We start from the raw sequence: 16,876 nt of genomic DNA on the forward strand, positions 1-16,876 counted from the left end.
GCTTGTGTTTCTTGCTGTCTCTCTATCAAATAAATAAATAAAATCTTAAAAAAACATAAAATGAACAGAGTTCTTATTTAATGTAGCTGAATTTATCAGTGTTTTTCCTTAGGTTATCATTTTTTGAGTCCTGTTCAAGAAATCTCAGCCTACTCCAACGTCTGCCTCCTTGGCTTTTGCTTGTGGTTTTTCTTCTGCTTTCAGTGTTTCTCTTCTGCCTTCTTTATCTTTCCCAAGGCCTGCAAGACTCAGCCCAGTGTCACTCCCTGTCTCCTCCGGAAGCCCTCCCTGAAATCCATTCTGTCCACCTGATTAGGTGTCTTTCTCCTTGCTCCCAGAGCTCTGTGTTCATACTGCTTTCACAGTTCTTATTACATTGTACCAAATCCTTTTCAGTCTAACTGGGGCAGGATGGCTTGCTGCTCAGGGGCAAGAGTAAAGCATAGTAGCATGGGGGCTTGGCTGGGAAGATGTTCTCAAGGGGTTCGAAGAAGTAAATGAATGAAAGCCTTGGATGCCCACACCTGTCCCTTTGCTCTGCCTTTCTGACAGTATTTCCCATCCTTCCTCAACCTGTTTCCTCTTTTGATGAGCATAAAGATCTTGTGAGCAGATTGTGAATCCCCTAGCGAGTATATTCCTGATTGAGAGTTAACTACATTACAGTGCCTCAGACAGGGCTGATGAGTTGTATCCAAAACAGTAGACATCAGAAAAGGAAGGTCCTGTAATTCTTTAAGATCCACAGAAAGGACGCTTGCATTTTACAATTGGGAAATCATTGTAATCTTTGCAGAGAGCAATTTCAGGTGAGTTTTTGGGCTGAAGCCACCCATGGGCTGAATCTTTTGGCCGGTCAGAAGACTGTCCCCTTTTGAGTTTTCTGAGTGGGTATGATTTTTGCAGGTAGGTCAGACTGAACTGGGAAGACTGGTGGGGTTGGAAGATGGGCCTGGATAACAGAGCCCAAAGCTGTTAACCCTGCCCAGGGAGGGTCACTCTAAACTGGTGGCAAATGTTTTGTCATTCAAAAAATATTTACTGAGGAGCTGTTGTGTAGCCACTGATGATACAGCTGTGAACAAAACACAAAAATCCTGGGTGCCTGGGTGGGTCAGTGGGTTAAGCCTCTGCCTTCGGCTCAGATCATGATCTCAGGGTCCTGGGATCAAGTCCCGCATCAGGCTCTCTGCTCAGCAGGGAGCCTGCTTCCTCCTCTCTCTCTCTGCCTGCCTCTCTGCCTGCTTGTGATCTCTGTCTGTCAAATAAATAAATAAAATCTTTAAAAGCACACACACACACAAATCCTTAGCTTATATAAACATAATGAGTGGGAAAGAAAAGTAGACCATAAATGATATGGAGAAAAATAGACCAGAAAGTGGGGAATAGGAGTGCTGAGGGGCAGCAGGAAGGAGGAAGGTTTTTTGTTTTTCTGGGTTTTTTTAAAGATTTATTTATTTATTTGAGAAAGAGAGAGAGCACTCATACAAGAGAGCACTGGAGGGGAATGGGGAGTAGGAGAGGGAGAGAAAGAATCTCAAGCAGACTCCCTGCATGAGTGTGGAGCCTGATGGAGGGCTTCATGTGGGGCTCAGTCTCATGACCCTGAGATCATGACCTGAGTTGAAATCAAGAGTCTGATGCTTAACCCACTGAGCCACTCCGCTGCCCGTGTTTTTTGTTTGTTTGTTTGTTTGTTTGTTTGTTTTTTTAAGATTTTATTTTTAAGTAATCTTCACACCTGGCATGGGACTCAAACTCACAAGCCCAGATCAAGAGTTGCACATTCTACTGACTGAGCTAGCCAGGCGCCTTGAGGAAGGCTTTTTGGTAAGAATTTTGTTAATACTAATTTTTTACAATGTGGTCAGGGAAGTCCTCACTAAGAAGGTGGCATCTGACCAAAGTCCTGGAGGAAGAGGGAGCAGGCTTTCTCAAGGGTGTGCCCTAGTTACAGGGCACGGCAGGTATGAAGGCCCTGAGGTAGCACTGTGCCTCATATGTTTGAGGAAGTAATAAGGGGACAGTGCAACTGGTTGGAAAGAGTAAGGGGAAGAGTAGTTGAAGTTAGGTCAAAGAAATCATGGGGCCTCAGCTGATCAGGGCCTTGTGAGTCATTGTAAAGACTTTGGCTTTTACTTGGAGTGATTGGGAGCCCTTTCAAGGTTTTCAGCAGAGAAGTGACAAGATCTGCACTAACGCCAGTGGTAGTTTATTGAGGGTGTGTTGTGTTAGTTTCCATTTTCTCAGTGAAATGGGAAGCAAAATCAGCTAGAAGAATAAGGACAAGGAAAAAATTTGAAGGCTGAGAGTTGGGGGAAAGGTAACCCATTGCCTAGAGACCTCAGATGTGTTCCTCTTGGTTCTGAGTACCCTCCGTTTTTTGTACATGGCTTCTAGTTGGTCTCCATATTCTCGTTATAGAGGTGGGGTCTTCTCCCCATGCTACAGATAGGAGAATGGCAATATTGAGACTTGCCCAGTCCCTTTGGCTCTTACTATTTCCTAGTTGCCTTCTGAGAAAGTTGGCTTGTGGATGGTATGTTTTTCAGAGCAGGGAGGCATCTTTCCATCAATCAGGTTGAGTTCAGCTAGATTGGAGAACATGGGAGAGGTGGGAAGGTGGTCAACATTCAGGATCCGGAAAGACTTCAGAAAGTTGACATTTGAACCAAATATTTAAGAAAGAATGGGGGAGGAGGACATCAAGACAGAAGGAATCGGTTGAACAAAACCGATGCACATTCCTGGTGTGTGCAGGAAATGGCAACTAGTCTGCTGTGGCTGGCTGGAGAAAGGTGCTGGTATGAGGTAGGGGTGCAGCCTTTGAATCAGCATCATGATGACGGACCCATAGGCTTCTCTCACCAAAGTGAAAGAGGGCAGTGGTTAGCCCCCAGGAGCAGGGCTCCTTGTGGGGCAAGCCTCTGTTCTACTTTCCTTTTCCACATTTGCCAAGTCATTGGACAGAGTAGGCTCCGTTGTCCTGGCAGAATTGGGTTCAGCTGCTTGCTAAGAGGCTGAGTTTGCAGACTGTGTCTGGGTTTTTAAAACTATCTTGGAAGCCACCAGATTTCCTTTGGCCTGGAATTGCTTCACAAGCCCTCACCCCTTTTCAGGCTTTCAGGAAACATTTAAACCTAGCTTTCAGCCTCCACACAATCTGTACTGAAGTGGAGAAGGACCATCTGGCAGGAAAAAGGACAAAATGGTTGAGGTTGAAAACCCAAACTTACAGGCCTCTTTGAAGAGGAGGGTTGGGAAAGAGGATGTGGGAGTGATAAATGGACAGTGAAGAGATGGAAAGAGCTTAATTCTTTTCTGATTATTATTCAACAACAACAGAAAAAAAAAATCTTTTCCCGTGGCTGGTTGAGAGGATTTCAGCCTCATAAGGGACCTGTAAAAACAAACCAGATCTCGGTTCCTCTCCACTTGACCAGGCTCATAATCCCCTTGACATTTTTGCTTGAAGGGCCTTCTGGACCTAGAATCCCAGAACCTGGGGCTGGAATGGAGAAGCTCCAAGGTATAAGGTATGTAGAAATAGTAACAGAGAAACAGGGTCTGGCATTTTGGAGGGAAGCATGGAATAGAGTGGAGAAAATCATTCCTGGCTCCCGTTCTAAAGCTTCCATTGCCCACCCACCCAGCCTCCGAGCCCGCATTGTCCACTTTCCCTTAGAAACCCTTGCTTTTAGGCACAGCAGAGCCAAAGATAGGTTGTGCGCAGATAAGCAGTGAGAAATGAATTGGGAATGGAGGGGAGGAGAAGGGGGATGAAGGAGGAGAAACCCATATGAATGAGATGAAAGCAGGTTTCCCAGGAACAGCCTCTTCTTGTGGGTGTGTTGGATGAGAACCTGTTACTGCAGCACCGTTCCAGAAGGTAATAGTGACCGTTGTGAGAGGAATGACTGAAAGCCCCAAGGTGGACAAAATCAGCTGGGGGATGGGAGGAGGAAAAGGCCTGCCATTGACAGTCTGACTGGGTGACAGCCACAGTTGGAAAACTCCCTTTTCACAGTTTTATAGCAGCTGTGACTTTGGGAAGAGAAGGAGTGCACTTTAAAGGATACGGCCAGTGTGGAATTTCTAGGACCCCTTATCACCATTGCTTTCAACTCTTTAGGGATCCTCTTTTGTCATCAGTTAACAAGTCAGTTAACATTAAGTTGAGGACCTAGGGAAGAGCTAGCTAAAACTGCCCTCTAGCTTTCTCAGCCAGGTGGGGACAGAGGGGCCAGCATGGCAGGAGAGCGGTGTGGCTGAACATCCTAGGAATCCCAAACAGCAGAGGCTGAGCCCGTGAGCTGTTAGTCCAGGCAGAGCCAGGAAAGGGAGACACAGCCCTTGCCACCTTAGCCCAAGGCCAGGACATCTGCCAGAGAGAAGGGAAGACTCAAACACTCACACGTTTGAGAACTCTGGTTTGGGTGTTAAAAGGAACTCATTCTAGTGATGACCCTCCCGGAAGCTGGTAGTGCCAGTGTTGCTTGCTGGGACTTTTGAAGGAGGAAATTAAAGACCTAAGCCGCCCTCTGGGGGAGCTGCTGGTCTATTCCTTTTCTTGGCCAAGGACCTGCAATGATGAAAGGTTGCAGGAGGGAGTCAGTAAGAAGGGAAGGAGGGTCTGAGCAGGTGTTCCCTGGGCCGGGGGCGTGGGTGTGCTGACTTCACGGTGGTCGGACCACAGCTGTTCGGAGCTGTGCAGTCTCCAGGTTCTCAGCGCACACATAGAGCTCTGTTCCCTTTCCCACCTCTTCCTTCCCTCCAGGCTGCCACTTCCACAGGGGAGATTGCTTAAGAAATTAGTGGAATGCAGTTAGCAGAAATTCTCTGATATGGTTTAGAGGTTTCCTTTGTCGGATATCTTGACTTCTTACCTGGACCAGTAAAGCGGAGTGCTTGGCAGGGTCTGTGTTTCCTCTACAGGGCAACTTTAACCCCAGCAGAATGGGACTCTTCCATCCAAGTGCTGCTATCTGTTTCTCATCACCAAATGCTGGTTCAAATGTCTCCTCCTTCAGGGGCAAGATGTCTTATCACGTCCACAGTTAGGCCCATGGGAAAGTATCACACAGACATTTAGAAATATCACCTAAACAAGGGGGAATTTTTTTTTGGTCTAGGATAGGAAGGTTTATTCTTAGAGGTTGGGTATCCTTCGGAAGGTGTGCCCTTCAGAGCCTGACCTGATGGATCTCTTTCTGGACCTTCCGGAGAGCATTTGTGGTCATGGGATTGGATTATAGGAAGAAGGAGTGGGAGAGAGAGAGTTGCAAGATGAAGGCTGGCTCAGGCTAAAGCTAGGAGCCTTCCAGAGGTCTTTCCTCCAGTGGCAGTGAGGAGAATAGATGGGAAGGGGGGGTTCAAATGGCTCAGAGGTGGTGCCCTGCGCTGAAATAGCCTCCTCTTCCCTGCACTACGTAGGCCCAGCTGTCCAGAGACTTCGTGTGGCTGCTCCACTGGAAGCATGTTCCTGGTACAGTACCTCTTAACCCTCCCCTGCTGGGACTTAGTCTAGGGCTACAGCACTCACCTGCTGATGGAGAGTCAGCTGGCCAGTGGCAGGCACCGGGTGGGGAGGGACAGCCATAAGTTGGAGAGAGCTTGCTGCATCTAAATGGGCCCGTTTTACTCAGTCTATTCAGCTGTGGCCACACAGAAATGCAGACAGTGACATCAGATTTTCTAATTTTTCAAGAGAAAGGCCAGTCTGACTTTTTATTTGTATTTTATTTGTACCTACCCACTTTTTAAAATGTTTGGTGACTAATCCAAATTTCTTAAAAATAAAGGAAGGCCAGATGAGACCTATTTTTGCTCTTACAAACCATTAGCAATGTCTTCAGGTATAAACTCTTTCTCCTAGGAGTCAAAAGTGAGGAGAAAGTGCAGAAGGCAGATGTTAGCTACCAGAGGTGGGTGGCAGGAAGAGTTGCTCTGAGATACAGCAGCATTGAGCACCAGAAAATTGAGGAACTGTTTAGAGGAGACATTGATAATGCTTTCACCGGACCTCATATTGGACCTGCTCTCTGTCATTGAAGGTCGGTGGTTCTTGTGCAGGGTGGAAGAAGCTGAGGGGTGGGAGGAGGATAAGGGACTAAATGAACATCCATCTTTTATTTGCTTGCAGCTGGGAAAACTTAGGAAGATGGTCAGTAGTGACCTTTGTACCTTTCCAAGTCCTCAGAAAGCAGTAGGACACAAGCTTTCACCCTTACAGGTATATAAACTAGCTTAAAATGCAAATTCCTAGGCCCCATTCCTATAGATTTCCATTCAGGTGGTAGAGGTGGGGCCTGGGACTCTATTTTTAATAAGCGCCCCATTGATGTGAAGGAGGGTGGGTAGATAGTGGAGTCAGACAGAGCTGTGCCCACATTCCTGCCCTGTTCCTTCACTAGGTGAGTGATCTTGGGCCATTCAATCTCTCTGAACCTAAATTTCCTGATTAGAAAAATTGTCCTGGGTCATCACTACCTTGGAGAACAGTGAGAGCTGAATTAGAAGATGATTAGAGGTAACAGAGTCCTGGCTCCAAGCTGGGGCACTGGTGCAGGCTACCTGGCTCAAATTCCTGCTGGGCCACTTTCTAGCCTAGTGACTCGAGGCAAGCTGTTTAAGTGCTATGTACCTTGATTTCCTTGGTAACATGTAAATAATAATAGTATCTACTTCTTAGGGTTGTTCCTAGGATGAAGTGATTTAATACATGTGAAGTGCTTATAACTTCAGCTATTACAGAAAGAATTTAGGAACATGTCTTAATAAACGTACCTTTGCCTTTCCTGAGGTCCTCTACCATGGGTAACAAATAGGTTAAGGCCTACTTCAAATGTCACCTCCCTATGAGGCATTCCTGGGGTCCACTTTTTACCTGACTCTTCTCCCTTTATAGTTATATCCTCCGAGGGCAGAGACCGTGTCTGAATGTTTTTATATCCTAGTGCCTTTGCACAGTGCTTGCATAGAGCAAATGGATTGAATGACAGTAGTAACAGAGAGTTTAAAGATGACTCAAGGCCGGGAATGGACTGGTTGTTTTCCAAATACCTCGAGCAGCATGACCTGGAAGAAAAACCATTTATTAAGCTTCTGTGTGCCAGGCAATCACATGAGGTAGGTCATGTTATTATTATTGCTCTTAGAGTGAGAAAGTTGAGTCTTTGAAACTCACTTGTGCAATGTCACTTAACTACCAGTTGGTAGAGGCAGGGTTGGAATTAGTTATCTGACCCCAAGTCAGGTGTTCTTCCCACTGCACCTCAAGTACCTGGGTTGGTGGTCTCTTTGTCTCGTCTCAATGCAGAGTTTGTAGAACAATTTTAGGAGTACCTTATTATAGTCCTTTTTCTGGATAGTCCTGACTCTTCAGATGGTTGTCTATAATTTGTCAGAGTTGGGTTTTTGAGCTACTCATGACTGGTGGTAGATGCTAACTGAACAATTTCATTTTCTAGACATGCAGTTTCTGCCTGGACTTTGCATCGAAGGGCCTGAGAACTAACGGAACAGCCTCTCAGCCCCCTTCTCTGCTCCATTCTCATTGGGTATTTCCTCTACTGGGAGTATCTTCTCTCTGTGCAGCCAGGCTAGCTGAGAGATGTCAGACTGAAAGCCTAGCTGAGAGCCTGGAGTTGCTGTTAGGGCCTGGGAAGAAGCAGTGTCCTCCAGGAAGCCATCCATGCGCAGTGTGCAAGTCTGAGCTTCAGGTCTAAAGGGTTAGCCTGGTCCTTAGTTTCTCAAGCCCCTAGATTATTCCCTGATCTCATAGACCTGGCCTAGAGAGACCAGGTGGGAGGAAGGATGACAAGTTGGCATCTCTGTTTTGACAGAATGGGCCTGTCTGGGGTTTTTGGCGGTGCCTGCCCAACATTCCTGAACTCCAAGCTACTTTTTTGAGAATAGCAGCTGTGCTCTTGCAGAAGTGTGATCAAGAATCCTTGCCATGGGCCTCGTAGAAATTTTGATCCACTCCTCTCTTGGTTACCTCTTCCCAGGCTTTTTCTTCTTGGCCCAAGCAAATGTCAGAGTCATCTGTATTTTTCCTTCTTACTAAGTTGGCTCTGTGTTCTCATATTCAACTACATGAAAGCAGTGGGCCCACCCTCCTTAGATTGGAAATTCGGGGAAAGAAAGAATATATTTTTTATCATGTTATTTTAATATCTTCCAGTTTCTGGTCTTTCCACAGATCTTCTGCCCTTTCCCTGAGGACTTGCCCTGGAGCTTCTAGAGCATGTCTAGTGTTGTTTTGATGGGTTATGATGGTTATTGTGACCATTGTTACCATGGGCACTGTGCTCCCTGAGGACCCCGAGAGCCGGCCTGGGAAAGCTTCCAGAGGCTTCCTCTCTTCTCCTTCTGTTGCACACACAGCCATATGCCAAGCACTTCATTTGGCACTGGGTTGGGGCAGATAAAGAAGATCTCATGAGAGCCGGTGTGCACAGAGGCTCTGGTGGCAGGCTTGACTTCTGCTTATCCTCATTATCATCATCATCATCATCATCATCATCATCATCATCATCATCACTAACATGCTGTGTACTTAGGTTTATAAAGATTTTCCTCCCCCAACAACTAGAGAAAGCTTTTCTCTACTTTGTGAAGGATAAAAGTGAGGCTTAGGTTTGGTTTTCTTGTCACTGAGACCAATCACTTATTTGCACCAAGGTAATAAGTAAGATGGCCTCTAGGAATAAGGTCTTTCAGTGGCTGTAAATAAATCTGTTTAACTTTCCCATCCCAGTGCACTTCATTTTGGGAATGCCAATCAGAGTGAGAACTGCTGTTCAGCATCCATGAAGGGGTGTTAGTCTAGGCCAGAGTGTACACTCACACTGGAAATATGCTTGGTGTATCAATTGGGTTCTTTCTCACATCCACTCTCCAATGCACTTAAAAAAATATTTTTTGCCCTTAGGTTTTATTTTAACAGCTATATTGAGATGTAATTCACATATTATAAAATTCGCACATTTCAGTTGTTTTTAGTTTATTCACAGAGCTGTGCAACCATCACCATGATCTAATTCCAGTACTTTTTTTTTCACCTCAAAAAGAAACCCATACTCATTGCAGCCATTCCCTATTCTGCCACTTTCAACCCAACCTAGGCAACCACTAATTTACTTTTTGTCTCTATAGATTTGTCTATTTTGGACATTTTGTAAAAATGGCACCAGGGTTCTTGCATATTTTAGAGTATATCACTACTTCTCATTCCTTTTTATGTCTGAATAATGTTCCATTGTATGGATATACCTCATTTGGTTTATGCTTTCATACACTGATGGACATTTAGATTGTTTCTACTCTTTGGCTATTATGAATAATGCTGTTATGAACATTTGTGTATAGGCATTTTGTGGGCACAGTGTTTTTATTTCTCTTGGATATAAACATAGGAGTGGATCATGCGAGGTCATATGGTTACTCTGTACAACTCTACTGAACGCTGAACTGTTTTCCAAAATGGCTGCACCATTGTACATTCTCGCCAGCAATAAATGAAGGTTCCAGTATCTGCACAGCCTTACTAGCCTTTGTTTTTATCTGTCTGTTTCATTATAGCCATCCCGGTGGGTGTGAGGTTATACTACTTCATTGTAGTTTGGATTTCTGTTTCCCTGATGACTGGTGATTGTTTCGTCAGCTGACTGGCCGATTTCATATCTTTGGAGAAATGCCTTTTCAAATCCTTTGTCCAGTTTTTAATTGGGTTATTTGTCTTTGTTATTGAATTGAAAGAATTCTTTATACATTCTGGATACAAGCTCCTTAGCAGATATATGATTTGCAAATAATTTCCCCCCATTTATGGGTGTCTTTTCAATTTCTTGGTGGCATTTTTATAGCACAAACATTTTTAATTTTGATATAATGCAGTTTATGTCTTTTTTTGTTGCTGGTCCTTTTGTTATCAGATCTAAGAAACCATTGCCTAATCTGATGTTACGAAGATTTACCCCTGTTTTCTTCTAGGCTTTGGTTTTGTAATTTTTTACTCTTACATTTAGGTCGGAGATCCATTTTTACTTATTTATTTATTTTTTGTATGGTATAAGGTAAGGGTCCTACTTTATTTTTTGCATATGAATATCCAGTTGTCCTGGCATCATTGGTTGAAAAGACTTCTTTCCCTATTGAATAGTCTTGGCATCCTTGTTGAAAACCAATTGACCATGAACGTTTGGGTTTATTTCTGGACTCTCAGTTTTATTCCCTTGATCTCTGTTTTTATTCTTATGTCTGTATACACTGTCTTGATTACTGTGGCTTTGTAGTATGTTTTGGGATTAGTCTGAGTTCACTAACTTTATTCTTCTTTTTCAAGATCGCTTTGGCTGTTCTGGATCCCTTGGATTGCCATAAAATTTTAGGACCAGTTTGTCAGTTTCTGCAGTTGATGGATATTCTGTTCAATTTATAAATCAATTGGGGGAATATTGCCATCTTAACGATTTTGAATTTTCTGATCCATGAACATGGGATGTCTGTTTATTTATGTCTTCTTTAATTTCTTTCAATGATGTTTTATAGTTTGTGCTATACAAGGCTTACATTTCTTTTGCTAAATTTATTCCCAAGTATTTTTGTAAGTATTCTTAGAAATATTAAGATTTTTTTCTGCTCATATTAATGGAATTGTTTTTCTTGATTTCATTTTCAGATTTTTCATTGCCAGTAGTTGGAAGGAAAATTGATTTTTATTTTTATTTTATTTATTTTTTTTTAAAGATTTTATTCATTTATTTGACACAGAGAGAGAGATCACAAGTAGGCAGAGAGGCAGGCAGAGAGAGAGGAGGAAACAGGCTCCCCGCTGAGCAGAGAACCAGACGCGGAGCTCGATCCCAGGACCCTGAGACCATGAACTGAGCCGAAGGCAGAGGCTTAGCCCGCTGAGCCACCCAGGCGCCCCGGAAAATTGATTTTTAAAATATTACTCTGTATCCTGCAAACTTGCCTGACTTTATATATTAGTTTAAGAGTTTTTAATGGACTCCTTTGGATTTTCTCTGTACATGAGTATATCATCTGCAAATAAGAGATAATTCTACTTATTCATTTCCAATCTGGATATATTCTTAAGTTTTAACATTTTTCCTTCTTTTATTATTTTAACATAAAATAATGTTCCCCAAAGAATAATGATATGTTTGCTAACTCTGTATGGCACATGAATGGACCCTTTTCACTTTTTCAGTACTTAAATGCCATAATGTATGTTAGTTTAATTTTAATGAATATTAGAAAAAATACAGCTCATAATTTTATGGTGTTCGCTCAAATGTTACTCTGTTAGAATATTCCTCCCTGAACCTTCTATTTCAAATAACAGATCTTCACTGTCCCTCTACCTTGCTTCATTTTCTTCTTCATACTAATCATCACCATACATATTATACATAAATGTACAGTGATGTATCACACACATGTGACATGCGCAGGCTTATTGTTTGTTTTTCCTGTGATGTGATCTCCCTGAGGGCAGAGACTTTGTTTCATTCTTTGTTGGATGGTGGTGCCTAGGACATAGGTGCTCAGTAAACATTTGTTTAATGACTAAATGATTAATTATATTGAACGAGTTTAAATCTTTAAGACAAGCAAGTTAGTTTCAAGTTGGTTCAAGAAAAATATTGAATAAATAGTTATTCAGGAGGTATGCAAATAGGATGAATTTGCCAAAGCTCTATGGCATGCTAGAAGTTTGGGAATCTTTAAGAAATGAGAAGAGGTAGGATGGTAATGGAGTTTTGTCATTTTCTGTGAAGTGATAAGTTATGTGTTAGCTCACAGACTCATTGCCTAGACCAGATGAGGGATCCCTTGAGGCTCTTAAGCTATAACACATGGAATTAAATCTATGTGGGAAAGTGGTTCCTGCCACCCGCCACAGAAACCCTCTTAGCAGTTTTGTAGGTCATCTGGAAATGTTTGAGGTACTTTTGGCTGCCTGTAGAAACTCGGCTAATAGGCTTTGTCTTCTTTGCAGGGCTCTGGGTTTGCAGAGAGCAGAAATGACCATGACTGCCAACAAGAATTCCAGCATCACCCACGGAGCTGGAGGCACTAAGGCCCCTCGGGGGACTCTGAGCAGGTGAGTAGGGGAGCACTCTTGGGAGAATGGGGTTCACTGGAGGGTGGCATCAAGGGGCAGCCAAATGTCTTGGGTCCAAAATATAAATGCTTATCGTCATGACTCTGACACTTGTCCAGGTGAATGACCTGGGCCCAAGTCGTGCTGACTATGAAGCAAAAGCCATCTCTAATATCTATGCCATTTTCCAGTTGTATAAGTGTCCATAGGAGAGAGCAAAGGGACCCTTTACAGACTTTGATTTGTACTGTTGGAGGAGCCTAGAGCTCCAGGAACGGAGCCAGAAAGAAGCAGCTGACATTCTCCCGGCTATATCCTTTTCCTTAAGATGAGGACAGCTTGGGGCCTGTGCCTGAGCTAGGCTACACTGTAGTGAGGGATGTTGACCACACTGGGGATCAGGGTGGGGAGACAGTTATGCATGTTAGCACAAGTTGCAAGCAGAAGTCTAGGTTCTACAGGAATTTAGGCTGGACTGTAAACAAAGAAGCTTGGGGAATTTTAGTCAGTGTAAGCTATAATTCACTTTCTTGGTTTGGTCTTCTTCTTTATAAAGTGGAATGTAGAATTCTAGATAGAAAAACCACAGATTTTGAAATCATATACAGTTGGCTTCAAGTCCAAGCTCTAACTACTCCCCAGATAGTGAGATCTCAGGATATTTTCTTATGCCCTCCAAAATCTTGGATACTCATCTATGAAATAATAATATTAGTATGTACCTCACGGAGAGTTGCTGTGAGGATTAAATGAGATAATATATGTCAGTGCCTAGCATAGTTTCTGGCATAAAGCTTCTCAATAAATGTTAGCTCCGTTCCTATGATGGATAAAAGCTTCCAGAGCTGGGAGATTGACATACAGCTCTCACCGGGGCTTCTCAAGTTTGGTTCAAGTCTGGATGCTAATGTCCTAGAATAACCTCCGGGCTCTTTTATTAAAGCCATGTACCTTTCCTAACCCCCTCTGCTGACGCTAAGGGGGATAAATTTGGCTTTGAGGACCTCAGCCTCTAGAATGGGTAGCTGTGAGGAGGATGCTCCACTTAGGTTGGGGTAGGGCTAGTTCCATTCTGGGTGTCCAGGCTGTGAATCGCCAGGTTTACACACTTCACAGCACTCACCATAGCACAGACCGTCCCCAACGTCCATTACCCAACCACCCTCTCCCTACCCTCCTACCTCCGGCAACCCTCAGTTTGTTTTGTGAGATAAGGGTGTTTTATGGTTTGACTCCCTCCTGATCCCATCTTGTTTCATTTATTCTTTTCCTACCTCCCAAATCCCCCACGTTGCATCTCCACTTCCTCATATCAGGGATATCATATGATAGTTGTCTTTCTCCGATTGACTTATTTCGCTTAGCATAATACCTTCTAGTTCCATCCACGTCATGACAAATGGTAAAGTTTCATTTCTTTTGATGGCTGCATAGTATTCCATTGTGTGTGTGTGTGTGTGTGTGTGTGTGTGTGTGTGTGTGTATGCGCCATATCTTCTTTATCCATTCATCTGTTGATGGACATCTAGGTTCTTTCCATAGTTTAATAGCCCAGTTTTGATTGTCATGGTAGGTAGGAGGAGGAAATCTAAGCCTTTTCATTTGAGCACCGAAGTTCTGTTCTTTGCTGGGTTTTGGTCTCTTGGAGCAGGTTTCCCTTTCTCTTTGTTAATGAGGCAGCACGGGCATGTTTCTTCACCCTCAGCTGCCAGATATACCCTCCCTACATAGGGTTTGCACCCCAGCTCAAAAGATTTGGTTGCATCCAGTCTTGGGAGTGGGAGGTGGAATTCTCCAAGCACCCCTGGATTTCAGAGGCCAGGCGTTATGATTTTGGTGTGGATGACCTAGAGTGAGAATAGAAGCAGTGTGGTGACTTGCAAACAAGGAATTGTTATGTTTAAAACCAATTCAGCCACCTAAATGGGGTGAACTTTGCTACGTGTTGCTCTCGGGAGATTTCACTTGTGCTATAAGGCCTGGCAGGCAGTAGGGGCATTTCTCAGAAGGCTCATCATGCCTGCTGATTTCCTTGATAGTTTCTTCACTGTGAACCTCCAGCATCCAGGTCACTGCCCCATGGAGGTACAGGCTATCAGTATTGTGTTTGGGAATATTGCCTCTGGATGTAGGTGTGAGAAACCTGGGTGCCTGTGAGTGTAGACTTCTTGGGGTCATGGACTTTGGTTGACTTCTTTTCTTCTCCCTTGAGCCTGGAACAATGCCTGGTATGTGGAAGATGATAACTATTTATTGGCCAATTGATTAGATGTCTGGGAGAAGAGCCTGTTGTAGCATAGCCTGCTGTGCTATTTGAGTCCTCATAGTACCTCTCTCATAGGTCTTACCAACTTCGGGCTCCCTTTTCATTCAGTCCTGAGGCTCTTAGAAAGGCAGAACTGAAAGGAACCTTAGAGCTCATTCAGTTGAACCCACTTGTTTTACAGATTGGGAAGCTGAGCCCTAGACAAGGAGAGGCACTCCCTCCAAATACAAAGCTAAAGGGAGAAAGAACTTAAGGTTAGCTGTCTTGGTCCTTCTATTGTTTTACTACACCACTCCATTCACCTCCCTCTAAACATTCCTGGGATCTTCCCGCTCAAAAACTGTTGTCAAGTATGATATGGTCAAACTTGGCCTGGCTTTCATAAAAAGCCCAGGTCTTTCTTTCTACTCTTATCCTTCACTGTTGTCTACTGCAAACCTTACCTTTCTGCCAGTTTAGCAGCAAGAGTTACTTCGTTCAAAGTGCTTTTCTTAACCACCCAGCGAAGAAGGATTTCCCTCCCCTCTGTACTCACTCTTAGAACCCTTGGTTTGGAGCATCCATACAGTACCTCCTAGAGTGCATTTCATGGGGGTTTTATTTCCCCTACTCTGTTGGAACTCTTTGGAGGCCCAGCACATACTCTTTTGGAATGTTAGAGTTGGAGGGGTCTTGGAATTCATCCAGTTACTTGATGTTACATATGAGGAAGCTAAAACCCACATGGCTAATTGACTGTGGAACCATAATTTCAAATCATATGTGCAGGTTTTTGGGGTCCCACTGCTAAAGTGGGCACTGATCTGGGCTCACTGTCTTAGCGTTTGGAAAGAGGGTAAGAACGAGCAGGTAGGGAAACTCTCCTGAGGGTGGTGGCTCTGGGTAAAAGATGGTGCTGCGGAGCCTGTCCTGATGTGGCAGGCCACACCTCTGGAGGACCTGTGGCCTTAGCCCCCTGTTACCTGAGATGCTTCCTAGAATCCAACCGTGACATCAGTAAAATTTGCCTGGTTATTTATTGCTGCATAACAAACAGCCCTAAACTTAGTGGCTTAAAACCTTAACAGTCACTTATTTTGCTCATGAATTGCAGTTTGGGTAGGGCTCATTAGGGAAAGCTTGTCTCTATTCCTTGCAACACTGGTGACTCAGTGGCTAGGGGCTAGAATCATCTGAAGACTTGTTACTTACATGTTTGTTGATGCTGGCAGTCAGCTGGGACATCAGCTGGGGAACACCTACGTGTGGCCTCTGTGTTTGGTTACATACTTTTATAGCATGATGTCCAGGTTCCAAGAGTGAGCATCTCAAGAGAAGTAGGCAAAAATGCATGACATTTTAATGACCTAGCCACAGAAGTTTGTGTGGTATCTTTTCTGTTTTACCCTGTTGTTTAAGGTGATAATGAAGGTCTACCCAAGTTCAATGTAAAGAGCTCTACACCCCAATTCCAATGTGGTGGGGTGTGTGAGAGTGCTTCTCGAACCCTTAGGCAATTCTCTGACACCAGTTGGGTGCCCTACAATTCAACTCCATTCTGAGACTGTCTCAGTCCCACAGACTGCCCTTTGGCTCAGATGCCAGTCCCAAGCCCAGGTTGTTTCCTTTCCTTTTGACAGACTGGCTAAACATCAGACATTCCCATGACCCCCTCCTTGGGTTCATGAATTTCCTAGAGGGGTTCACAGAACTCAGAAAACCCATTTACTCACTAGATTACCAGTTTATTACAAAGGATATTAATGGGTACAAATCAACAGCCAGATGAAGAGATATATAGGGCGAGGTCTCAAAGAAAGGATTTTTTGTCCTGGGGAGCTTGGGCCTTGCACAGTGGCATGTGGCAGCATTCTGATTCACCAACCTGGAACTTCTCTGAACCCTGCCCTTTTGGGTTTTTATGGAGTTTTCAGTTGCATAGGCATGATTGATGAGATCACTGGCCATTGGTGTCTGACTCAACAGGTCTCCCCTTCCTGGAGTTCTGGGGAGGAGAACAACTGAAAGTTCCAACCCTCTAATCACAAGGTTGGTTTTCCTGGCAAACAGCCCCCATGCTTAGGTGTAGTCCAAAAGTCACTTCATTAGCATGAAAGACACCTTGATCGCTGTCATCACTTAGGCAATTACAAGGGTTTTAGGAGCTCTGTGCCAGAAATGGGACTGAGACTAATTCTATATTTCTTATTATAAATCACAACATCACACAAGTGGAAGGAAAATAATTCCCACCTGATGAGAGGAGTATCCACTTCACATTGTTAGAAGGGCATGTGAGATGGGATAGGTCGTGGTCACTGTCTTTGGAAAACGTAACCGGCCATAGTCTGCCCTCTGATCACAAACTTCACATCCTTCCCCAATGTGAAATATGCTCAGTCTCTCCCCTAACTTCCCAAGTCTCATCTTGTTCATGGCATCAGCTTGAAGTCTAAGATCTCATCATGTGAGTCAAGTTCAGGTATAGATGAAACGCTTTGGGTGCAGTC

General features: G+C 43.9%; 1 protein-coding gene across 2 annotated transcripts in view; it reads left to right on the plus strand.

Moving 5' to 3' along the window:
• The window catches only part of DENND2B (DENN domain containing 2B), a 76,283-nt gene that overhangs the window by 12,705 nt on the left and 46,702 nt on the right, over positions 1 to 16,876 (plus strand). Inside the window, exons 1-2 of one of the 2 annotated variants that reach the window (XM_080815483.1) lie at positions 7,039 to 7,131; positions 12,017 to 12,121. In XM_080815483.1, the coding sequence (XP_080671609.1) occupies positions 7,076 to 7,131; positions 12,017 to 12,121 (161 nt within the window). In that variant the 5' untranslated portion in view covers positions 7,039 to 7,075. Of the gene's footprint in view, positions 1 to 7,038; positions 7,132 to 12,016; positions 12,122 to 16,876 lie in introns of those variants that run through there. The other variant, XM_080815484.1, reaches the window with a different exon arrangement.

Source organism: Martes martes (genome assembly GCF_963455335.1).
Source record: "Martes martes genome assembly, chromosome: 10".
In the NCBI taxonomy this organism is placed as follows: domain Eukaryota; kingdom Metazoa; phylum Chordata; class Mammalia; order Carnivora; family Mustelidae; genus Martes; species Martes martes.